The 26,456-nt window shown below is 36.2% G+C and overlaps 1 protein-coding gene across 1 annotated transcript in view; it reads right to left on the bottom strand.

The window, feature by feature from the left end:
• Window positions 1-26,456, bottom strand: part of LAMA2 (laminin subunit alpha 2) — a 575,531-nt gene that overhangs the window by 209,350 nt on the left and 339,725 nt on the right. Inside the window, exons 15-18 of the mRNA XM_087444077.1 lie at window positions 25,541-25,652; window positions 19,787-19,900; window positions 15,603-15,730; window positions 7,322-7,408 (exon numbers count right to left, since the gene is read on the bottom strand). Of these exons, the coding sequence (XP_087300203.1) occupies window positions 7,322-7,408; window positions 15,603-15,730; window positions 19,787-19,900; window positions 25,541-25,652 (441 nt within the window). The remainder of the gene's footprint in view (window positions 1-7,321; window positions 7,409-15,602; window positions 15,731-19,786; window positions 19,901-25,540; window positions 25,653-26,456) is intronic.

The following is a 26,456-nucleotide window of genomic DNA, read 5'->3' as shown; positions in this document are numbered from 1 at the left end:
CTGTGGGCATCTCTGCATTAATAATAGGTTTGTACGTATTTGCATATCCAGACAGATTTTCATTGAAGAGTTCTTCCTGAGAAGCATGTATGCCTGCATATTATGCCATAAGGTGACACTTAATTGTGGCCACAACTCATATTAGCAAACTCTAGGTCTTTTTTTTTTTTTTTTTTTTGGTGAGGAAGATTAGCCCTGAGCTAACATCCGATGCCAATCCTCCTCTTTTTGCTGAGGAAGACTGACCCTGCGCCAACATCCATGCCCATCTTCCTCCACTTTATATGGGACTCCGCCACAGCATGGCTTGACAAGCGGTGCGTCGGTGCGCGCCCAGGATCTGAACCTGCGAACCCTTGGGTCACCGAAGAGGAGCGCACGCACTTAACCGCTATGCCACTGGGCCAGCGCCCCTTTTCCTTTTTCGTTTTTCTTTCTTTCTTTATTTAATTAATTATTTTGCTTTTTTTTGTGAGGAAGATCAGCCCTGAGCTAACATCCATGCTAATCCTCCTCTTTTTGCTGAGGAAGACTGGCTCTGAGCTAACATCTATTGCCAATCCTCCTCCCTTTTTTTTCCCCAAAGACCCAGTAGATAGTTGTATGTCATAGTTGCACATCCTTCTAGTTGCTGTATGTGGGACGCGGCCTCAGCATGGCGGGAGAAGCGGTGCGTCGGTACGCGCCCGGGATCCGAACCTGGGCCGCCAGTAGTGGAGCGCGCGCACTTAACCGCTAAGCCGCGGGGCTGGCCCTCTTTTTTTTTTTTTTTAAAGAACTGAACACTATTTTGCATATTATTGGAAAAACAAAAGATCATTTATCTATGAGGTATGGCAGAGAAAATTTTTTAAATTATAGTGTCAAATTTCCCTTTATCCACATGTTATGTTTTAAAATGCTACTTCATGTTGCAGATGCACAGGCACACCTTCATAGAAAGCACCTGTTTATATTCTGCTCTGCCTTCTCTTTCAGTTACATTTGCTCATGCTTCATATTAAGCCACACTTTCCAAAGGCGAAACGAAACAGTCCGTCTGAAGTCTTACGGTCAGTCCAGCTCTGTTATCTGTGCCATCTTAGCAAAGTAAACAGTGTTTTGCAGCAAAGGGCAAAGTTGACGGGGAACAAAAACAATGTGGGAGAATATCATTTCAATAGTACACTACTGTCGTGCTCATCTACTCAGAGGTACGTAAGTCATTGTGTAGAGAATTTCCATCATTCAAAATGGAAATGGTTTAAATCTAATACATAATATGAGGATATTTCAATAACATCATGATTATGGGGCAAAGTCATTAATTGGTAAGATATATTGATTATCCTAAGTTTCTAGAACATTTAAAGGTGCCATAATAATCTTGTGGAATTAAACTTTTATCATAGTTTTTAAAATGAGTTTATTATTTTTAATTATATTCATAAAATATCTCAGAATTTGTAAAAGTCATTGTATAAAATTGCTTGGAGGAATGCTGCCACCCACAAATATAATTGCTTATTAATTCTCTATGGTAAAATATGAACTAACATTTTAGTGCATAAAATTCTCCCACAATCCCTTTAGGAGTGGTATTCAGTAAAGATAATAATAAGATCCTTTTGAATTTTAACCCAATTCTTCTTGCTTTACGTGATATTCAGAGCTTATGATCACATCCAAATATATTCACATCTCATTTTGTTTACCATTAGGAGAGTAACTTTACTCTACTAGAATAATGATATACAATGATCATTATCACAGCCAAAGAAAGCCCATTATTTTCAGCTCACTTTCCTCAAAATGACTTACTGCCCTCAGGAGAGATGGCATTACGTAACAAGATCTGGGAATTTTTCTTAACATAGATACCGATTAGTAAGCCCAAAATTCTCCTACAATAAAAAAAAAAAAAAAACCCTCAGTCCATGAGAAAATAACTACAACTAAATAGAATAACTGAAGAAGAATCTGTCTTTTACATTTTGTTGTAGGACATGCAAGGAAACTTCTTGAACACATGATAGATAATTCACATGCCACTTTACTGAAAGTGCGCATTTAGGTTTTATTACTGGTGTCTATGTGTGTGTCTTTCTACACACAGAACAGTATTCTTACTTATAAAATGTTTCAATAGAAATGAAAAAGTAATTCTAGGGTCAGTGAATACAATACTGTTAATCATATAACTATTATTAGTAATAGTCTTTTATATTCTGATCAAGTTGGATTCACCTAATTAAAATTAGTGTAAACCACAGTCCTTTAGATTTTTCCAGCTTCTCAGATTTTCACTCCATCAAAATGAATTGTAATTTGAGATCTCAAGTCCTCTCATTTTCATATGCAAGGCAGAATGAAGACATTTTTTACCAGAGTTTATTGGATTCCTTGCTAGAGATGGACATCTTGACATAACAAACGCACTGTCCATTTCCACATTTGCTAACTTTTTTCAAATCAAATTGCAATATTTTAGAAAGAGACCCTTTGAACCTAGATGAGACTCCAGATAACACACGCAGTTATGTAATATGATTGTTTCTATTGACAACTTGGGAACAATTTTAGAGGGAGAGAGAGAGAGAAGGAGAGAGAGGGAGAGAGAGAGAAAATGGCAGAAGTGGAGAGAAACAACGAGAAGTAGAAGGCAGCATTGGTGTGACTTTTATCTGATTCTCCTCCGTCATTTTTTCAATAACTTTTGACTAAAATCTGTGGTCTAGGTTCCCATTATCTATAGACTTAAAACAATGCTTCAATCTCTGTAAGCAAATCAGAAAAACTCTTGCTTTTCTCCCTTCCTGCCCTTCCTCAATCATCTCCTGAGCACTTTTACATGATACTAACATTTAAAATAAGGCACAGGCTTCACACTACAGTCCATGGAGAAGAAAGATATACTTAAAAATGTAGCCGTGAACTGCTAGAGATATGCAAAGGCTGTTACTGAAGCATAGATAAGGGCAGCCAACTAAGATTTGGATGAATCAAGGCCCCTTTCGGGATGGTGGAGCTGAACTTGAAGACTGGAGCAGGGCTAGTCTCAGGTGGAGGAGTAGAAGGGCTGCAGTCTTCCAGGCAGAGGGAACAGTATTGGCCAAGGCACAGAGGAGGGTGGCTGAAGCATAAATGTGAGAGGGTATGCAATAACACTGTATTCTTACTACCTCCCGTCTGACCCAATCAGCTAAAGACTGAGGGAGTTTGCCTGCTTATATGGTGCCTTTCTGCAAATTAGAAAAAAGGGTCTTCTCTGGGCATATGCAGAAAAATGAAGAGATAGAGGGCACGGCTGGGCACCCAGGCACAGCACAGTAGGCATATTAGCAAGAAGAGGGCACGCTGGATTCAAGCCCTCAAACTCCCCGTTGGCTGAGTACTTTTGCAATGAATAAACTGCACAACCACATATGAGCAGCCTCTTGAAACCTCACTTGGAGTCACAATTTTGCTAATGGTACTAGCAAGTAAGCAAAACTGTTTCTCTTCTCTTATTTCTGTAACCTTTTGATGCTCTGCATCAAGGACTCAAGGATGCTCAGGCATGGGTAGAAATTCTTGCCAGCATAGTGATCAGATGGCAAATAGACTTGATTCTGTATCAGACCTTTCTGAAGCAAAGACTATCTAAATAGGATTTCAGAGTTGAAATTTAAAAAACAGAAAAGAACTTCTCCGACTGAAAGTGAATCATGTGGATAAAACTGTAGGTGAATTTTCCAAATATTAAGCAACTAGACTCAAATACCTTCTGCGTTCTCAGTGACAACTGTGAAATTAGTCTTGACTTTGACCTCTCTCTCTCCTTATTTAGGGAGGAGTTGTTAAAAATTGGCCAGCTAGGGATGGGACAGGGTTTAAGGGGTCCGTGTATTCCACTAAGTTTCATGTGGTCCTATGGATCCCACTGGGTGACCTTGCCAGTCCTTTCAAATGTCTTTCTCCACGAAGTGTGATATGTTGCTAAGGTCACAAACTTATTTTGAAAGTAGCCTAGTGCCCAGTAGAGCAGGTGTCGTCAGCATTTAGCTCACTTTTGTCTCCATGTTCTTTTTAATGTTTCTTGATGCTCCAACACTCATCTCTTTCTGCCCTTCAAGATACTGTCTTCTTGTTTTTCTATTTCTTTTTTTTTTTAACCAGGATTAATCTTTATAGATGTAGATACAGGTAGAGATAGATATATTTACATGCCTATCTATTTCTTTCTCCTCTTGTCCAGATGATAAAAGCCTAGAATCTTAGCAAAGCGCCGTGATGAAAATCTTGTTCCCCCACCCCCTGACTCTTCTTTTTCTTTTGTTTCAAACACTCCCCAGTCAGAGAAAAGCAGTGATATCTCAAAGTACAGGTACTTTGGCCCCAAGCAGAAGTTTCCAAAAACTGTAACTAGTGTTCTATGTGTGCCAGAATATCCACCAATATTTTGTCATATCTAGTTTTGTCATTCTCTTGTTCACAATTTTTCTTCATTCCCTCAACTCAAGCAGCAAGGTCTTCTTGTGCTATATGACTGAGTGAAGGGATCTGACAGGGAAGAAAGCAGAAACAGGAATCTTCTGGACTTCCGGCTGTAAAAGTCACCATTTCTATGAATGTGGCACCTCCTCCTACAATCCATCCCCAAATAGAAAATGGGATGGAGCTGGAAAGGCAGATGGAAAAGAAGTTATGAGAGTACAGGTGTTGGTGGGTCCCAGTGTGGAATGAAAGCTGCAAAATGAGCCCTGTGCCCCCAGGAGTGGTCTAAAAGTAGTGGAGAGAGATATTGGGCCTGAAGGGAAATGTGATCAGGAGAACAGGAAAGAGGAAGAGGTCGGCAGAAACCTGCTTGGGTGACTTACTCAGGACTGGCTGGCCCCGCTGTATGCCCATTGCCCAAAACACGTGCACAGTCTCACACACACACACACGCTCACTTACTCAAGCATTCAAACCTCTTGGTACTAAGTAAGCTTGTTAAAACTTTGGTTCAAGCCTGGAAGGGAGGGAGGAGAGAAAATAAAACAAATGTCTTAAATTGAGATATAATTGACATATAACATTGAGTATGTTTAAAGTATACTTGACTGAGATTAGGCTTCCAAACTCTCACAGCTCCTACATATGGAGAATTTGGTCTCAAAATAGAAATTAAATTGAGATAAAGAATATAAACTTATAATTCCTGTCCACCTGAGCTGTAGTCTGAGATGCATTCTTGCTATATAATAAAAACAGGGGATTTAGAGTCACATAAGATTAGAAAGTGCTGAGTAAACAAATTGAACATATTTTTTCACTCTAGGACACGTCAGAACTTCTAACATGCTAATAGACACTTCCCAAACTTATGTGATGACAGCACTCTATTCCAAGAACATCCATGGTTTAGGAAACATCACTTTAGTTTTCCAATGTTGATTTGAGGTACACGATGTGCATAAACTGATTACAGCCATCACTTACAGAATAGTTTTGATTACAAGATTTTCAATGCAACCAGTAGCTACTTCTTGCACTGACTCTTAGTCTCCCCCTTCCATCTCAACCTGCACATCTCATAAAGTGTTTCTCCTAAAATTTTGGATCCATCTAATCAACTTTTTGACTCATATAAATACAGAGAAATGATAAACCCTAAATATTCCTGGAAAACCGTAATCCAAATTCTGTCTGGAAAAATATAATATCCCATTATCTATGTAATAATAGTTTAAGATTATTTTTGACTGAAAAAGTTGAATTGGAGATAAGACATGCCATTTGATAAGCTGCCTATGCATGTTTCCATCTTTTTAATCAGATTGATAAAGATTTTAGACAGGAAATCATGGTTTCTGTCAGGTTTTTCTTTCCTTGATGATTTTTATTATTCAGAGTAGAATAGTCTCCCAACACATTCAACCGTTCTCACCCTATTAAAAACGTGAGCTGCTTGAGGGCAAGGACGGTATAATGCATCTGTTTATATCCTAGATCTAGCCCCGTGCCTAGCACATGGTAGTTACCAAGCAGATGTTTGTTAAATAAAATGCAGGATTTTAAATTACAGATGGTTCAAAAACTCTTGTCTAATGTATAAAAAATACAGAACATGAAGTAAAGCAATATAAATACATCAGGGACTATGCTCACCTAAATAAGTGGATTTAATGGCCTTGTATGACAGAGCAGCTGTCATTTTCCAGTTGCTAAAAAAAAGGTTGCCTGTAGTGAGCCAGCGGGGCTAGGCAACTGATGTAAATCTGTCTTGGCAACAATATGTTCTGCTATATAGTAAGTAATATATGCATGCTCTCCGTTTTTTTGTTTAACACAATCAAAGACCTCTAGTTTCTCCATTGCAAATAAATCCTCCTTATCTCAGTTCTGTTCTCCCATCACTAATTCACAGACGCTGCCGTGCTCACAGACAGTACTTGTTGCTGCTGGGAACTGGCACTAGCACTTTATCCACGGACTGCCAGCTGCTGGCTCAACTCTCTCTGGGTGATTGGCTCCTGCTTCATTAACACTATGCACCCTGGTTGAAAGAGGGGTGATGGCTGCCGAGAGGACAGGAAAGAGTAGGCAGAGACAGCCCCCTGTGGCGTTGGCCTGGTGCTGATGGGTCACTTCCTCTGTCCGCCCACCCCCCGTGATGGGGACCATTTTCAGTGCTAAAACCAGAGCTGCTGTGTATGCCAATGATATCAAGGGAGAATTTTGCACCATTTTCATACTGAGACTGAAATAGAGAAGAATCTTTCCTTCAAAAAGATTTCAGAAGGAAAAATAATCATACAAATTACACAAAATAGTATCTGTGGTTCCTCAAAGCCACCTGGTAAAATCAACAGGAATTAAAATATTGGCTTAGAAGTAATCAGAAGAGGATAGAAATTACGACAATAAATTACATTTTGTCTCTATTTTCAAATATATTTAAGGTAAACTATGAACCACTGGCTGAACTATGAACTACACATTTAAGCCACATTTTAAGGACAAAAAGCTAATTATGAAAAATAAATAGTGCCAATGTAGACAGTAAGATAGATCTTAAAGTGCATGACTTTCCACTTGAGCAATACTTTCTAGAAAGATCGTAGGCTAATGCTTAACCTTTAAGATTAAAACATTAATCAAACATTCTCTGAGTGAATGGAGATTTATGGAGCAATTTCTAGAGAATAAATAAACTATAAAAATATAATACATTTGTTTGACAAGTGTGGTGAGAAACTTTATTTCACCTCACTGTGGGTGGTGGCTTCTCTGGGGTAGTGCGGAGGATGATAATGCCTGTGGTTTTATAACACCCAAGGTAGAAATCATTTTGAAAGACAGTGGAGTACGTGCTTACCTCTCACAGCGTGGTCCTGTGTACCCGACAGGGCATTTGTCACAGATCAATCCAAGACTTCGGTCTAAACGGCACGTGGGGCTAAAGCTGTGTCAATGTAGGGGAACAACAGAGACAAGGAAGAAGCACAAATACCAAGTCATTAGTAGCACATTTTCATTTCTCTTTCTCCAGTACTGCTGTGACACGAGGGTATAGGCTGGTCATTCTCGTCTCACAGAGATTAGGGTCTGGCCAATTGAAGATGGAATGACATTGCTATTTCTGCAGATGTGAATACAGCCCAGTGGAGAGCAATGTCCCTGTGACATGTTACTGACTGACTTTTGACTGTTCTGGGGCCGTGATCATCAGTAACAAGCAGGACTGTACAGTTGCTTTTTTGGGATTCCCAACGCCTGGCAAAACACAGCCTCACATACTGTCTCTCTAGCCAAAGCCTTCTGAATTTGAAGCAGCCCGAAATCTGTTAGAGATTTCAGAAAACTCAGTGTGTGGTAGTAGAAGTGGTGGTGCGGTTCCTACTTCCAGTGCTGCTACCACGGTTGCGCGCGTGTGTGTGTGTGTGTGTGTGTATGTGTGTGTGCAGGCTGCTGCCAATGTATACTCATAGGCATACTGTGTACACAGATGGAATCCTCCGAAAAGCTTTCGGAAGAGATCAATCATGCGTATTCTGCCTAAATTTATAATAAAATCAAACAAAAACAACCTTGCCATTTCACACCTTCAGGCATGTTTCAAAGTTTACGTCTCTCTTTGCACATATTTCCAGTTTGGGTCTGAAGTAGGAGTTGAACACCAAGTCAGGAACCAGCAGAGTACTTACGTGCTAGCGTTAGCGTTCAACTCCCACACATGAACCCTTACCCCAAGACTGACATGATGGCTCTCTGAAGAGACATCAACCATTATGAATTCTGTGAGTTCTGCTGCTCTACCATTTTAAAAGGAAATGCCCCCAATTAATCTTTCTCTCATTATGTTTTCCCTAAACAGATTTATTTTCTATTATGTATGACAGGACAATTCAGTAGAGGCTTGCTTGATGACTAAATGAATTAAAGAGAGAACAACAAATTACACACTGCAAGTCCTCATCTCCTTCTACTCCTAACACTTGCATGACTTTGGAATACTTTCTTAACTTTTGTGCAGACCAGATCACAGGTCCTACTTTTGAATAATATTCCTCTGGCTTAACTAATAGTAGTCCTGTAAAGATTTAATAATTCTTATTTTTTTGATAGTAGCAAGCTATCAGAACCAAGTAGTTCTATCATTTTAAACATTTCAACTCAGTGGAAAGTCTAAATGAACTGTTGAGGTAAGGGGTGGGGCAAAAAACCTGGTCTGGGGTATCTTGAGTTTACAATATTACCCAGATAAAAGATTCCACAACAAAGGGTTCTGGTGGCTGCCATGAAAACACCCAGTTAGGAAACACCCAGCCTGTGCTCTGTGTGAGGAGAACAGTCTTATAGAGAGCCTGTGGTTTGCCATCCATGATCCAAAAGTTGCTCACTGTGGGTGATTTTCCTGGCAGGAGCATGAATGGAAAGAAATGGAAAGAAACAGGATTTTCTCCCATCCTCGACCCATGATTTGCTATTGTTTTTAGACATAAGAGGGAAAACCAGATTTCGAAAAATCTCTAGAATATGTGTATATCTTCTTTCATAATTGGGGTTCAATAACTATCTCATCATCTACAGAGAAAATGACTCTAACTAAAAGACCTAGATTTCCCACTCATGTGGGACCACGGTGACTGAAAGAAAACCACACTCATTATTTTTTTAAATCCCAAATCAGTTTACCATACATCTTGTCAAAGGTGCTTGACAAGGCTTCTGACACTTTAAAACTATTTATAAAATAGATTTCAAATTCTTAAATGTACTCATGTGTCAGTTAAAGCTGACAGAAGTAAAGTAAAATGCACTCTGACAAAAATCAATGCTTTTTCAGGAAAAAAAAATTAAGCAATAACAATATATTAGCTTTAACTAGCTCTTTACATTTTCAGAGTGCTTTTACAAATAATTTTATCACATTTTCACAAAATCCTATGAGCTGCTTGGGGTAGGCATAATTTTTCTTGCCCAAGGTCATAGCTAATTTCCAGGAGAATTTAGTATGAGATCCAGGACTTATGATTTCTAATTTGGTGCTCTCTTCTGCCTATAATCAACCAGCATTCAACTTACTGGTAAGAATTAAGTGAGTTTAAACTTTGGTAATATAAATACTTAACATAATGCATTTAAATAAAATGTCCTCATAAAATATACCTGTGTTTGTGCTTCAATATTCTTCAAAGAACGTAAATTTAGAGTTCATTCCCTTACTACTGTAACTGCAGTTATAGCTAGGGAGAAGATGTCATTCAACAACAAAAATAACATCAGAATGAGAAGTAAACATGGACAATAAAAAATATCTATAGAATTGGGATTGGCAAATGCAGCAACTTGACACTAATTTTGGCCAAGATATGAAGCTAACTGTTCTGTGAGAGAAAGAGGGAAAGGGAAGATCATGGTTGACTTCAAGTGATTCCAAGATTGTGTCATTTAATTCCAGTTGGCTAGCTCTACACCGCAGGGAGGGTGCTTCCTGGATTATCCACTCCGTGCCACAGAAGACACAAGAGAGCCAAGAACAGCAGGCATTTCCACAAATAGGAGGAGGAGGAGAAGCTACTGTTGGACTACATGGTAAGGATCTGCACATGGAAATAGTCTTCCTTAAGGGCTGAACATAGATTTTTATATTTATGATGATCCATTTATAAGTATGTGTATATGTGTAGATATATATGAATATGTATGTGAACATATGTATCTGTATGTATGTGTGTGAATACAGTTAACTTTGTTCCAAAAAGAATTTAACTCTACCTATCAAAATATGTACATTAAGATAAAATGATGCAATAAGGTTAAAGAGAAAGAAAACTAAAAAATAAGATGAAATCAAGAGTATATTTAGAGTAGAAAATGCATATTGTGAAAAAGGCATAGATGTATATATTTATATATATGTATATATTGTAACGTTTGTTCATTTGATAGTGGCAGATCAACATATGGTTTTGAACTTTCTCACAGCTAATGCAAGAGGGAACGGAATTGCCTCTTGGGACTACAATGTGATAGGCAATAACCACTCCTTTAGTCGCTGGCACAACATTTCCATCATAAGAATTAGACAATCAGGGCATGTCCTATGTTTGCACATGCAATGTGGGAGCAGGATTCCTTTTAACTAATTGTTACCTGGAACATTTGGGTAGGGAAGCGAAGCAAAAGGAGATGAGATGCTGCAAAGTATCAGGGAGGAAAGTAGGGGTAAGGGTAATAAGAATGTCCACGGAGCAGAGGGCTGAGAGGAAGAGGAGAAAAATGAAGGGAAAACTCATTTATTTCATGACTGTGATTGGGAGCTCGTGAAGTTTTGAAGTTTCTCTGTGTTTTCTTCTTTCAGTTCAAGGATCTCTAGTCTACTTATCCTCAGGGGAACCATTAAGCAAACATATGTCTTTCATTATCGTCAAATACAATCAAATCTGATTTAATGTCCGTAATTGGATTTTGTAATTAGAATTGGGCTATTTTCTGTGCTTCTCTAAACCTGAGTTTCTCATTCTGCAAAATGGGATAATATGATCTACCAGGTAAAGCCCTTCATGCTGATAAGGTATGAAAATAAATACTTAGCATAGTGCCACAATCAATTATAGCTGCAATTTAATAAGACTTTAAAAATTTTTGCCTGAGTGTTGACTTGTTTAATGTTTAGGGGATTTAGGTACTCATTATGTAACTCAACCTGCAGTTTCTCATTCTGCTCTAGTCCCTTACATTTGAGTTAACATAACTGTTGCCAAACCCTAGAGTCATTTTTTCCAGTGGACCTTCACGGTTTGTCTAACATTAAGTTCATTAATCAATTCTTTTTTTTTTAACTTCTCTTCAATGTCTCTGTAATTGTTTCTATTTCTATAGCCCCATTGGAAGAAGCACAAGAGATGCATCAGAATATATGGGTTCTAATATTGGTTCTGCCACAAGCAAGTTGTATAATCATGATCCAGCCATTTAATTTCTCTGGAGTTTAGTTTTCCCTTCTGGTATACGGAACTAGTGAGATACATCATATCAACCATGTGGACATAAAACACTGTATAGGAAAGTGCTCTAAAATATCTAATGCTTTCTAGAATTTCTGAAGAATGTTGTTGAATTGAATGTTACCTTTAATTACCTTTTGTCTTAGAATATGTATATTTCTTTATTATAAGTACTAATTTTAACAATAAATCAATGTAGTCCCTTGAGTGAGTCCAAAGGTCAGCTCTAGAAGTGTTCCACTCTCTCAAAAATGTAAATTTTAGCATTCCTGATGCACACGAAGAAGTGCTATTCACAATGATATTAATAGATAGAATTCATTGAGGACCTACCCTTGGTCCAGCCTTGTGCCAAGTATATCTCTAATTTTATTATATAACTGATGAAAACCTATAATGATTTCAATAATATCCTCTATTCGAACACATCCTAAGTGTTCAAGGGCAGACAATCATGTGTCTCTCTCATATCACATTTAATCTATAAGCTATGTGATATCGGAAATTAATGAATTAAAAACATTTGAAATGTTTACATTTTTATTTACTTCTCTAGAGATAAATTTCACTACCTAGTTACAATCTATAGCTAGAATATATACATCTTCAAGATGAGAAGGGTGAGCAAACAGTGGACACTGTAAATACTTGATGAAGTTGATATATATGTATAATTTAAATATTATATGCTTGTCTGTATTCATACATCATAATAATTACACCAATCTATCTCTATCTCCCTACACATTTGATTTATTTAGTAATATTATCTAAGAAATTTGGAGCAAAAATGCTCGTGATCTATAAGATTTATGATCAGGGATTAAATAGATAAATCACCAAGGGAAAATTCTTGTTAAGCCTTACACTTCCAGCTGAAGGTTGCAGCAACCTTTAGTTGATTTTTTTTCTGAATAACCTGTGAAAATTCCAATCCCATCTTCTGAATTATATGTGAATATTCAATTTATTCCTCAGAGTTTCTAACTCAGGTTAGAACAGTAATGACTTTTTAAAAACTCTTTAAAAAGGAGAGTTTCCCTAAGTCACTGTGTCCCATTATTTAGCTATCTTTAAAAATTTTCAGGTTATTAGATTAAAATGGATTTTTCTCATCATAGTTGTACAGCTAAACTGTGTTAATTTTCAAAGTTTTTTTTTAAATATAAGACTTTATAACTCTGAGCACAAACTTCTAGGGTTTTTAAAGTAAGTAGATTATCACTGTTGTCTCTTTCTACCTGTGAAAATGCCGCATTTAAGGCTGGAATTTAAAATAAGTTATGACTCTATTCCTAATTCTACTTCTAAGGATAAAATTATTATTTAATAATTTGATGATTATTTAACGTAAATGAAATCACCTTGAAAACTGAAGGATCTTTAAATACTTGGTATAATTGATATTGTTATTATTGAGTTGTCTTTATTTTAAAGAATCAAGATCTGCATAATCATTCCAAATCGGAGTACACATATATTTGGAAATACCATCATTGGACACCAGGACCTCAATCCTTTTGGCACTGATGGATGGTGTTTTAACACTTGCTGACTTTCTTTTTTCTTTCAGGAACACACTTAGAACCCATTATTAAAGCAGAGGCAGAGTAAACAGAGGAGGATGGGTCATGAAGGCCTATGATTTCCCAAACACAGTTCTCTCCCTAATGGCTCCTCTGCATTGATAGTAATGTTGGTCAAAGTTGAGGATAAATCCTTAAGATCTATGTATGCAATCAACCACATGATTCCAAAAACGTAATTGGCTAGGATTCACATGGCCCTATGAACGGCCAGTTCTGCTGGATTAACAGCTGAGCCAGAGCCTACGACATTTGGGCTGAGGAGTGCAATGCAAATGAGTCGCCAGATGCAATCCCTCTGTTTTCTTCAGTGAAAGTTAGCGTTGAACAATGAGTTTCGTATACATTGGATGGTTCTGGAAAATTCCATTCAGCCGCAGGGAATGAGCAGGTTCTCCATTGCGTGATCTAACACTTCACCAGTACACCAGAGAGCAAGGTTTGTGTCACGTTATGGCCAACACAGGGCTGACTAACCATTCATTGTCAAGGAATTTAATTTGTTCTCCTGTATTCATTATTTTCCAGTAGATTTCCTTTTTGCCTTCTTCTCTGATACCCTTGGTTGCCAGAGGAGCTTCAGTTTTGTACCCACCCAGGCTCATGCCCTAAACTCTGGAAATGGTCTGATCACTAATATACAGTAACCCAATTTCCCATTTAATTGCGTTTAGTGTTATAACTTAAAACGCAGTGTGTTGTTTAAAGAAGTCCTCGATGTAGACTGTAGAGGACTGGAAAAGCACGTGGACTTAAACTTAAAATTCCAACACTGATACTTTAATATTTTATGAATCTGAGCAAGTAACTTAATAACAGTCCTTGTATTGGGCTCACCATGTCCAATCATTGTTTTATGTGCTTTATGTATTTTAATTTATACAACTGTCACAACAATCCCATGAGAGGGTCCTATTATCACAACCAGCGCGAGAACTGAGGCACAGAGAGTTTAAGTAGCTTTCCCAGAGTCACATAGCCAAAAAGTATGGAACTCAGCATTTAATTTAAATCAAAGAATTCTAACTCCAGAATTGGCACCATAATGCTATTTTCCCACTCAGAGTCTTTTTTCTTAGTCTCTAAAGTGAGGGTAATAATACCCACCATATTGAGCTGTTTTGAAGGTAAAATAATACCAAATATAGTGCTTGACATTATGCCTAGAATACAGCAGTCTGCTTTCATTAAATATTAGTTCTTTCCATAACGTGGAAAATTCTGAGGGAGGAAGGTTGTTGGAGAGGAGGACAAGGAGTTCATCTGGGCTGAAGAGAAGGAAGCATGTTCCAACGAGGACTTTTAAACTTGATGACAGAATTATTCTCAAAGTCTTTGGCTTGTAGTATTCATTGACTCTACTAACAAAAGACCATTTTCATTAGGAATATCTTGGGGAAGACCTCAGAGTATGACCTTTCACATTAAAAGACTTACCTGACAGATTTCATTAAAAAATCATTAAAAATTTCTGTGCTGCAAGCATTTTCAGAGTTTAGAAATAGCTGGAAAGCACAAAATATAACATGAAGTTTTATGAAGCACTAAGCTTACTTTTAAGAGAATTCTCAAAAAAATCACTTTCATTTAACATTATAGTTATTTACAACTTTTTACTAGTAAAAAATGTTGATTTTGGTTCAACATAGTATACTCCATTAAAATAAAAAACAGTTTTGGTTTCAGGATTTTGCTAAGGCATTTGCTTAAGCATGGTCACCCTGAGAGAGAGTGACTGAGAGCAGCTGGGATAGAATGCTCCCCTAAGAGGTAAAGGGAAGAGGCAGACAAAATATATACTTTTAAGTCTGCTTATTGTTCTAGGTGAACAACTAGAAAACTTAAAAAAAGAAAGAAAGAAAACTGGATGACTAGAAAAATTGTATGAAGTTTGCATTAAACTTTTTCAAAATCTAGTTTATGCAAAATAAGATGCTAATTATCACTCATATCGAAATAGTCATAAACTATAATATAATGCTTACTATTACAACGGTTTCAATAAGATAAACTTATATATATGTAGTATGATTTTATATGATAATATGGTAAACCATGTGATAACTAAGGGATAGAACTAGTGCTTAAAGGTCAGCTAGATTGATTCTCTTATTTTACCTTTTTGATGGGTTTGTGACTTGCCCAAGAGTCACAAATAAATAGTGTGAGACTGGGACCTAAATGAGGAGCATTTATATTAGTGGTCTTTTTATTATAGTATGAAGATATGTGTGTGTCTGTGTATGTGCGTGTGGGCACGTGTATATGTTTGGATAAAATATGTCTGTTCTTTGGAGTTGGTTTAGAAATTCTATTTGAGTTCTGCCTCTTGGATATTAAATCACCAAAACTAGAGCTAAAACATTAAAAATTCTGTGGAATAAATATCCATAGCTTTAAATATGTTATATTTAGAAAAACTCGTATTATCTTCTTGAGAAATTCATGCATATATTTATTATTTATTTATGTGTGACAAGAGAAAGGGTACATTCTTATCAAAATATGCACCTGCAGAACAGGATGCCCAGCTCATTAGAGAGGTAAGTTTGTTACTCACTTATTGGATGGGATGTTGAGTGGACAGGCACAGGGCTGACAGTCTTCAGAGGTGCCTTTAGTAGGGTCGCCATAGAAACCAGGAAGACATTTACCGCAATATGGGCCACCTGTGTGATCCTTACAGTTCTGAGAAAGAAATGCACATCAGAGTTTATTATTTTGGTCTCAAGCATCAACACTTTACCAAAAATAGGTCAACAAGTCATCAGTCTGTTCTCTGCCAGGAAGAATAATTTTCCACATTAAGTGGACAATTTTACAGCTGGGACATAGCATTGAAAGTTAATTTAATATCTAGTTTATAAACTACACGCTAGTTTCAGCATATGCATACTTATAAAAAGATGACTGAAATTCATTATCGTTTTTTTCATAATGCAAATTTTATTTCCTTTTATCTTTAGCTTGTAATTTTTTTCTTAAGCAAATACAAGTGATTGTGCGTGCGTGTGTGCATGTGTGTGTGTATAGTCATAGAGCTCTAATGATACTTTTTTAATGAAAATTGTAGCTGATTCTAGGTAAAAATAAATTGTTTAGCTTAAAACTGCTGATTTAAGGAGAACTATGGCTAATCACACAAATCCTCTGGGACTGTGGCACTCTCACCTCAGAGATTAATTTGGACCTCAGTGGACTGATGATTTGGACAATGCACTAATGTATTACCTCTTGAGGGGCTTGCTTGACTCTTAATTAAACAACGAGAATACTGAAAAATTTTACCAATTATACCAATATATAATGAAGCCACAAGGCATATAACAATTTCCCTCAGACTTTTTTTTAAAAAATTGAAATTGCATTTTTTTGCTAATTAGTATTTTTTTGATTCATGTCTTTTTCAAAAATAAAAAAATCAAAATAAAATAATTTTTATCTTGATTTCTTCATATTAAAGTACATTCATAAACTCAGGCTGTGTTCACAGAACTCATCAAAACTGGTATAAAAGTGAACAATTCAGTTAACCAAGCAATGGAATTGTCTGTAAAGCTTCCAATAGCACAACTTGATAAATTTTTTTGATGTTTTGGCACCATGTAGACATAATTTCTTCAGTCTCCAATGGTATAATAAAATGTTATCTAACTCCTACTAAAAAACATATATAAGTTATAAAACAAACATATATAAGTTCATTATGACTGAAATACATTTTTAATTTTACAAGCATATAAAATTGTAATTTTTTCTCACTTTGAAAACAGTTCATCAAAGCTTAGGGGTGCAAAACTTTTATTTTTATGATCAATAACAAAATATGTAGAGAAAATAGCTAAAATATAAATTAACTTGAAGCATAAAGCAAAATTTATTAATCTGGAGCACCATTGAGATAGACAGCCTAATTTAACGAAAGTTCTGAATTATTATTTATTTCAGTGTATTTTTAAAGAAGTTCCATTTTAATTACATTTAATAAATGGATTTTAAAACAAACAAACAAATCAATACACACTTCTGAACACAGCTTGTTAAATTCCTTGGGGAGAGGGACAGATTCTTTATTGAATAGAAGATAGTAAATTAAAATTCAATCATGTAACTCTCTGAACCTCTCACTTATGTTCTGTAAAATGAGGGGACAAAAACCTATATTTCATGAAGTTTTCAAGCTCTGAAATCCCATGATAGTTTCAGCAACTACAAGTGAATAGATAATTCTGGTGACAATTGAAAATAGGTTTTTCTTTAAGGTATTTTAAATTCTCTATCAAATTTATTTAGCAACTTTTTTTAAAGGTAGCATAGAGGTTAACTTCACTATCAATGGTTGTCTAAATAACAGTATTTTGGGATGGAATGTGCAACATATGGATCAATTTGAAGGAAGGCTTTCCTCTTCATATTAGTTCCTTTCAGTTTTCAAGTTTAGCTAAAGTTGGTTATTACTAAACATTTGTATGTTTTTTGCAATATTCTTTGCATATTGACAATCAAAATCATATCTTCAAACACTTAAGGGTTTTGAAAAATAAGATCATAAAACTGATTAAGTTTTAACCACGCTGAAAATGGCATTTCTAAAACTCAACTGAAAAAGATGAAAGGTTCACTCTGATGGGTTGCTTATTTTTTACAGGCGTCCTCCTAGAAAAGTGCTTTCCCCGTGTCTGTTCACATCACATACGACAAGAACAACGAGAAGGAATGAGAGGGCAATCTTTCCATGTGGCTTTGAACATCTCCTTGGTCACTTCAAATGTACTTTGAGTTAAAATGACATTTTTCTATAAGTCCACACTGTACCAGAGCTCTGAATGTTGATCTGATATCAAAAACACATTTCAGTTAATTTCTAATCAGATTTCAAAGCCAAGCTACCTAAAAAGCAGTTTATCTGTAAATTTCATAAATCATCTGTTTAATGCTGGGGGAAAAACATAAATAAGAAAAAATAAGCTAAAACGCTGGTCAACTGAACAGTAAGAACGCCCTTGATGCACAACATTCAAATATTATTCTCTTTGTGGATCATTATCAGAACCAATATACTCAGAGTGGGATATCAGCACTTAGTTAACACCATTTGGGGGTAAAGGTCACTTGAAGGTCGCCAGAAAACATCATACACTATCATGTATTTACCTGCTACAATGGAAACCCCAGAAAACACCAGATTCTATCCCTGTCGTCACTATCTCTGCTGTTCCCTAGATTCCCTGTTATTTGAAGGTAACTCTTCTCTCCTGTCTATGAAACAGAGCCAATAAACTAGGTTTCATTAGTGGAAGGCCTCAGACAATCGTTGCTCCTTCCCTTCTTCCTCCCTAAATTATGCTGAATGAAACTACTTTATTCTAAAAAAGAGGACTTCCATTCTTAGAAATATCACATAACCAAATGGGTCTATGGCATGATTTGATTTAATCCTAATGAATTCAACATGAAACATTCCCACTGGGAACATTAGAAGTCTGATATCATGATATATTTATTTTTCTCTTTTTAGGTTTAAGCAAAGCAAATCCATATCAGTTTTGGGCTGAATATTTCATATTGCATGTTAGTAAAGTGTTTAATGGTAACTCAATATTTTTCCGAAGGTGTATCTTAAAAGATTTATGGTATAATTAAAATGAAAATCACTTAGTCTTTCTATTCATAAGAATGCCATTTGAAAAATCTACCAATCCACAAATTAAGGCTATCATCCTTTATACTGCAATGCAATTAAACAAAATCTTATATAGAGAAAACAGGAAGAGCATCAATAAACCTAAATGCCAAATTACATTGAAACAAAAGCCCTGAATTTTCATTTTGGATTTTTCCCAGAAGCTTGTAAGTAGAATAAAAAAGGGGGAAAAAATGAGCACGAGAAAGAGAGAACTATAAGAAATATAGATAACAGATCCTGCCTTAAATTCTGCAGGGAAATGAGAATATGATATCCTCCTAAACTGGCACCATTTCAAATTGTGTTTCTGCAAGACTAATGAAATGAGAAGTGTTGTTTCAAGCTTCATGCCATGTCAGACAATATAAAACTAATATGCCCTTGAGTTAATCAGAATGTCTATTCAGCGTAATTCTCCAATCCAAAGGCTTCTTAGCAGGATGGAAAGTGTTTTGCCCTCTGTAGAGCATTTTTTCTGGTTAAAAGTACAGACTTAATTGTAGAAGAAGTTAGCAGCTCTGGTGCACGTGTGTTGAATATATTTATTATTTTTAATCTACATAAAATGCTTTGTATTTAGTTAAAAGCTTAAATTTAAAAATGAAAAATACACAATATGCCTTCATTTTTTAATGTGAAAAAAACTGAGTTACGTTTTTTACCAAGGTTATATTTTACACTTTTCATATTATGGGGATACAAATCATTTCCTGTTATAGAAGTACAGTCTATTTTCTGTAGATTTATGGAAGAGATTGAAACCATATACATTCATAGTAGATATGTATCCTAGTCATTAATTACATTTTATTATGATGTATCTGATCCTAATTCAATTCTTAGACTAATAGGAATAAACACTTCCTAATACTTGTCAGTCAGGGAGACCACATATGAAAGAGCATTTTCAGCTTCCAACTCAGTTCAATACAAAGATCTCCGTCAAATCACTTCTTGACTCAAGTGTTTAAGGTCTCAAAGGTAGTAATTGAATTGCAGGGCCGATTGAGCTGATTTCAGCCTTGTCAGTCAGCGTCCCCCAAGGAGAAAGCACTCACCAGGCATTCTCCGGTGACGTCATCACAGGATTCCGCATGACCAAAGCATTGACATGGTTCACAGATGCCCCCAAAAATAGTGCCGTTAACTCGTCTGTGCCTTGGCCAACAAGACTGAAAGAAAGATAAGGTTTCGAGTCAGTTTCGGGGATTTAAAAGATTTTGCTTTTTGTTTTATTGAATAAAAGAAAATAATTTCGGTAGCAAACTCAGCAAATATGCTTATCAAAGCGTGGCCTTTATTGAAACATCGCTACAGAGCTGTTCCTCCGCACACTGAGGCTTTGTACTGACCTTAGCATTATTGGCAGGTATGAGATTAGAGGAAGCATTAGCTTGGTGTCTCTTCTGAAATGGTAAAACAAAGCAGAGATGTAAAGAATTGAAATGTGACAGTCTCAAAGTAAAACGCACAGACAGGAAAATAGAAGGAAAAGTACTGAAAAAAGCAGCCGATATAAAAGGATTCTTAAGAGAAACAGCTTGAGAGCACCCAGTGTCATCCAAGGAATGCTGATTCTCTGGAATGTGCTATCTTCCCCATGTAGGAACTGCCCTTAACTCTGTCACTTTCAGAAAAGCTTTGCAATCATTTGGAAGAAAGGTAGAACCCGGCTCTTACATTTGATCACATACGTGGCTGACTTCTACTCATATATAATTCATATCGTTCATTCTCAATTTCCTCCATCCTATTATGCTTTCTCAAATTTACACAAAATAGTTCATGATTTATTTACCGTCTATTCCCTTGATATTTTATTGTATGGCATTACTCTTCCAGAACTCTTATATTCATCATTCCCTTATGAAAGTGTGAAACACTTTATGTTATATAAAAATGGAATTCTGATTAAAAAAAGGTATTTGGGTCTTAGAGCACCTGTGTGTCAGCGCCTGCTCTAAATCCACTGGTACCCTTAATTGAGTTTCCCTTCTGAGGGGTTACTACAAACTGGAGGGGATGCAGAACAAGGAGGCAAACATTGCTGCCCTCAGGAGCTTACGACCTCCCCCATGTTCTATTTGCATTTTGTGGGTTATTCACTATACTTCTGATGGTTAACTACAACGTAATAGATCATGAAAAGACCTTTTTTCCAGTTGAAAATGGAAACAAGAAAGAAACCACTGAAGTAATAAAGTATATAGAATTGTGTTGAGTATTGTTGGAAATTTTCCTTCTGCCTCAGGATATGAGGACGCTTATATTTGAACATCAATAACAAACTTAAAAAAAGGATGGACTGAAAAGAAATCAAAAGCAACTTTCCTCTTAATTTGGGCAGTACAAAAATGAAGGTGTCAATTTTCTATCCTTTTCTAATAATTTCTCCCCATTAAAACTTTTGCCACCCCAGATTCATTACAGAAGAGATTTCCTTCTGTAATATATATTTCTAAAAATTGGTGAAGCCACATATCCAGAAGGACATGGAAATTAAGGGCGTTGATAACATGAAGAGAACTGATTTACTGTTTTCAGGATAAATATTCATGGAATTGTCATTAATAAGCTTTTTTTAAATATATACTCTGCAAATGTACTACTCATACCACATCCTCTTTCTTCAAACTTCCCAACTCTTCACACCTCTCTTAGCCAGTGAGTTCATCTCATTAGTCACAGAGAAAATGGAAGCCAATGGAAGCCATCTTTCCACTATCCAGTCCACAAGCATAAGTGTGTATCTCCATTTGCCATCTTCCCTCTGGAACAATGTGGGTGGGGCATACAGGATTCCTTATCCTCTGAAAGGAGTATCACTCCACTTGTAACCGGTATTCCGTTACCTCTTGTCTTCCCAATATTCCCTCTCCGGGCTGCATCAGTAATAGCTTTCTTTTCTATTGGATCATTACAATCAGCTCAAAAATATGATCTAGTATTTCTATCAAAAATTAACTAACAGAAATAACAAAAATGACTAAATTACTCCCTTAATATCCCATAACTTTCCAGGTACCTACCTGTTTTTCTTTTCAGTAAAACTACTCTAAAAAGCCTTTTCTTCCTCACTCCCCTTTCACTCTTCACTTCATTCTAATCTGTCTTGTGCCACCAAACTGCTCTGGTCTGTGTCACCAAATCCAGGTAGACAGATCCAATGGACAATTCTATAATCACATTTTATCTGACTTCTCAGCAATATCTGGCTTAGTTGAGTTCTTTTTTTCCCTCAAACGCCCTCTTCTCTCAACTGCCATGACATCACAGTCCCCAAGTTTCTGCCCTATCTCTTTGACCCTACTTCTCATTGTCAGCAGCTTCTGGGGGCTTAGCCACTTTTCTCTTTTTTTATCACACTCTCTCCTATGTGATTTTATTCAGTCCCGTGGTTGATGATGCCTTCCAAATATGTATCTCTAGGCCAGATAGATATTCTGAGTGTAACTGCTGCATATTCTAACTGTACATTGACGTCTACACTTCCCAGCGTTTTCAAACCAAATTATTTCAAAATGGACTGTTGATTCCATCCTCCTCCCCCAGCCATGCCTCTCCCTGTCTTCCTCAGCTCAATAAGTGCCGCCAGGTCCAATTGCTCAAGCTAGTAATATGACTCCTTCTTAACCTCTTTATTTCTTTCAGCTCTCCCTTGGCCTGTAGTCTATGTAAATCCTATTAGTTCTACTACCAAAATATGTGTAGAATAAACACACGTCTTTCTATATCCTCTGCGTTTATCCTAGCACAAACCATCATCATCACTATGTTCCACCACAGTAGTGGATTAACCGTTCTCCTTCCTACTTCTTACAGTATGTTCTTTGTACAATATGTTCTTCATACAGTAGTTAAAATGACTTTTTCAAAAAATATAACTCAGATCATGGCACCACCCAGCTTAAAGCCTTTTAACGATTTTTCATTGCACTTAGAATAAAATCCCCGGTTCTTATCATGCATGCAAAGCTCTGAATGGCCTGGCTCCCCCAATAACATCTTGGGCCACTCTCCCCATTGCTTACTAAGCTCCAGCCATACTTGCCTCCTTTCAGGTCCTTGAAGACTCCAAGCTCTATTCCACTTCTTCATCAGCTCCTTTCACACAGCCGACCCTAAACTCAGTTTAGATGTTACCACCTCAGAAAGCCTTTCTTGACAACATTTTATAAACTAGTCCCTCTAGTCTAATCTTCCTACACCCATTCTCAGTACCTCCATCAAGGCATCCTGCTTATTTTCTTCATGGAATTTATCACATTTATGAAAATTTGCTCTCTGGCATATTGTCTAGCCTACCAGTAAAGGTGACGTCCTTGAGAGCAGGGACCATAACTGTATTGTTCATCACATTATCCTCCATGTCTAGAGTCTTGATTGTCTCAAAATACATGGTCATCAATATCTGTTAACTAAATGAAAGTATGAACACTTCTATGAGCTGGTTAATATTTCCATCATATAGAAGAGGAAACTGAGATTTGAATTAAAACTCTTTTTTTTTTTCAGTACCCGACTTTGCTTTCACTTTCTCACTGTCCCCCCTGTCGAGTGAAATGAATGATGATGGTACTAGGAAAATAAGCAAATATTTGAAAGATGAACTGTGGAGGGATTTATAAGAAGTCAAGTAGAAATGAGAAAAAAGATTCTGAATCAACATTGTGGTCCCAAATGAAATAAAAGACAATTATTTTATAATGAAGCTGTTTGATCCGTTTTTGGCAACCTAGAATTAAGACATTAATCGTCTTTGGAGTTTACTCAGCTTTTAAACGGTCTGTGGATATTAGTGATCACAAAGCTAGAGTGCCTGGCCTTCTGAACTCAATAAAAAAGCAAATGAAATCAGGAAAAGGAGAGGAATGGATAGTAGCGAGTCTAAAGAAAGGAAGTTTTGACAAAGAAAAGAATGAATATTCGGAAAAGAGAAGAAATGAAGAAGTCAGAGAGAAACGCCAGAGTTCCAGAATTCATTATGTCCTAATTCAACTAAATTCCTTTATGGACTTCACAATAACTTTATTTACCAAATAATTATTGTGTGAGAGGCACAGCAAGCTTTTATGATCCCTCCTCTGCTTCCTTGTTCTGACTCTTCCACACTCTCATGCTTCTCTCTTCCTACCTAATTGTTACCATTACTTAGCGTTCAATCTGAGGATTTCCCACTCCAGGACACATTCTGTGACATCTCTCTCCACTGGAATTGCTCACCTCTGAATGATTATTGCACTTAAGTTCTGTACCACTTACTGGTCCCTTAATTACGTAGCACTGTGATCCAATTTTTCATAGATATTTATTCTGTCTCCCTAACCAGATTGTTAGCTCTTTATGGACAGGGATTACAATGTAATCTTCTTGATAATTCTCTCAGCATCTAGTGCAGAATTTACCAAAGATTCTCACTAAATATTTTTGAAGAAAGGAAAGAAGAAACAAAAAGCATAGCCAATTAAAGAATTCTAATATTCAGACAATTTTATATTCAGTGGGCATTTGGAACTTGTATAAAAGATGATGAAGAATACCGAGAATAACTAATGTGGGAATAAGTATTAAAGCAAGAATAGAATCAAGGTATTTATTATTCCAATTGAAATAGGAACTTAAAGGTTCAAAGAGAGCATTCTGTTTGAAATAAAAACTTCTAGGCTCATAATAAAAGAATATGTTTCATTAAATACAGCATAGATTTTACATGAGAAATCAAATTTAGGTGAACAGAGCTAATTCATTTCCACTATTATTTTTCTCTACACGAATTTTGGAAAAGTGAGTACTTCAATGAATTACATTTAGTTTTATTTCTAGATAGGTGAATCTGAGCCCAATTAAAGAAAACACATTTGTCGCTAATATGACTCTGAGCCCTGTGAATCTTCTGGAAGCATGCATTATTTTAAAGTACAAGAGAACCAACAAAGCAACACCTAGAGTCTTTCTAGAAATGGCATAATGGGGTGTGTGCTGAAGTGGAACATATTGGTACACTCAAATGATTCCTTAAAGGCACCATTTTTAAAGAATTTAAGCTCCAATTTATCCACAAGCTGTGACTTCTATTAGAGAAATGGTGTTTACATTTTTTGACCAGGTTTCAAGTAAAATCAATTTTCAAACTACCTAACAAAACACATAGAAGTAAATAAAAATTATTACCTTAAAATGACACACTGTGGTATTAAATAAGAAACATTAATCTTATTATAAATCTAGAATATTGAGTCAACAATAAGTATGTCAAACCTTAGGTACTAAACAAATCAAAGACCTGCAGAGAATTTTCTAGATCAAGGTACTTCTTCCATATATTATGCTCTTGATATTTTAAAGATTGTATCCTTCAGACAATTGTGATTTGGTCGTGTTCTTAGGAATAAAGTGGAGAAAGAGTGTGGTACACAGGGTTAAAAAAATGGAGGAAAAGTAAAAAAAAAAAGTGCTAAATTTCTGGTAAGCACTGAGGTGAAAATAAAGTGGAAATATTTTGAAATATTATTCTGCTATCATTCATCCTATTTTATCAACAGATTATATCGAGAACAAACACTTATGAAAACATCGGATTTTTAGCTATAGTAAGGCAAAATATCTGAAAAAGAAACATTATTTCAAGATGACATTGTGTGAGTAGCACTCTCTTTGAAAGCCGTGACTTTTGGGCAGACACTCAAGTTTCCTCCTTAAGTAACACACTATTATTTGTTTGTGCGAAAAACTAAACTCTTTTCAGACCAGTTTATTGAAAGCAATGTTGAAGGAGCTTCGAATGCACTGAGGATATATTCTCGCAAACTTACTTCACAAGAGGAGCCAGTGTACCCTGGTGGACACTGACAAACTTCCACAGCTGCTGCGATGCTTCCATCAGTAGGATAGGGGACAGCGGATTCAAGGCTGACAGAGCTCAACCTAGGGCAAAGGGAAAAAGAAATGGCAAATAAGTAAACACGCTCTTAGTATCATATAGCTTGAGGAACAGTGTAGTAACAATGATGTAAATATAAGCAAATTATCTGTGTTAACAAAGAAGGCTAACGAATATCCATAACTTGAAGCTCTGGTCATTCATTATATTCGGTAAAGTCTGCCCAGCTAAAAGTGCTCACAACCGCTACCACCAGCCAGTGCTGAAGAGATCTGAGAACATTCTTGCTCATTTCTTGGTTTTTGGCTATGTGTTTTGATTTCCTTTTTTGGAGATAGAGAGTTTAAAATCATATAATTGAAGGGATTTCTAAACAGAAAACGTTTATATGACTGTTTGATTGATTTTAACATTTAAACTAGAAAAGCAGAAGGAGACAATATTAATATTCAGTCCAAGCTTTGAAATTAAAAGAAAAGATGAAAGCCAAAAAAAGAAGAAAAGACGGATGCGATTTTGGTTTCTTTTTCTCAGAATTAAATCTGCACCTTAGTAGGTAAAAGTGAAACTTCTTCAAATGTTCAGTTAAATTAGTTAGAACTATTTTCTTAAATTGTTTTGGGCCTAAGTTAAATTCATTGTTCTCTGTAACTATCGGTTTCACTTTATGGTACTTCTGTACAATCTGGTGATTTTAGCAGAGTGATTTGGTATTCCTCACTATTTGTGGGGAAAGTTGGTTTGGCCAAATTGAAAAATGCTGTTACATGAGTGGTATATATATAAAAAAAATATATATGTATATATATATATAGAGAGAGACACACACATAGATATAATTTAGTGTG

This window comes from Ceratotherium simum, chromosome 19 (assembly GCF_057802395.1).
Source record: "Ceratotherium simum simum isolate JZ-2026a chromosome 19, ASM5780239v1, whole genome shotgun sequence".
Lineage (NCBI taxonomy): Eukaryota > Metazoa > Chordata > Mammalia > Perissodactyla > Rhinocerotidae > Ceratotherium > Ceratotherium simum.
Note: the sequence above shows the minus strand (reverse complement) of the source record. Positions and strands in the feature narration are given on the sequence as shown.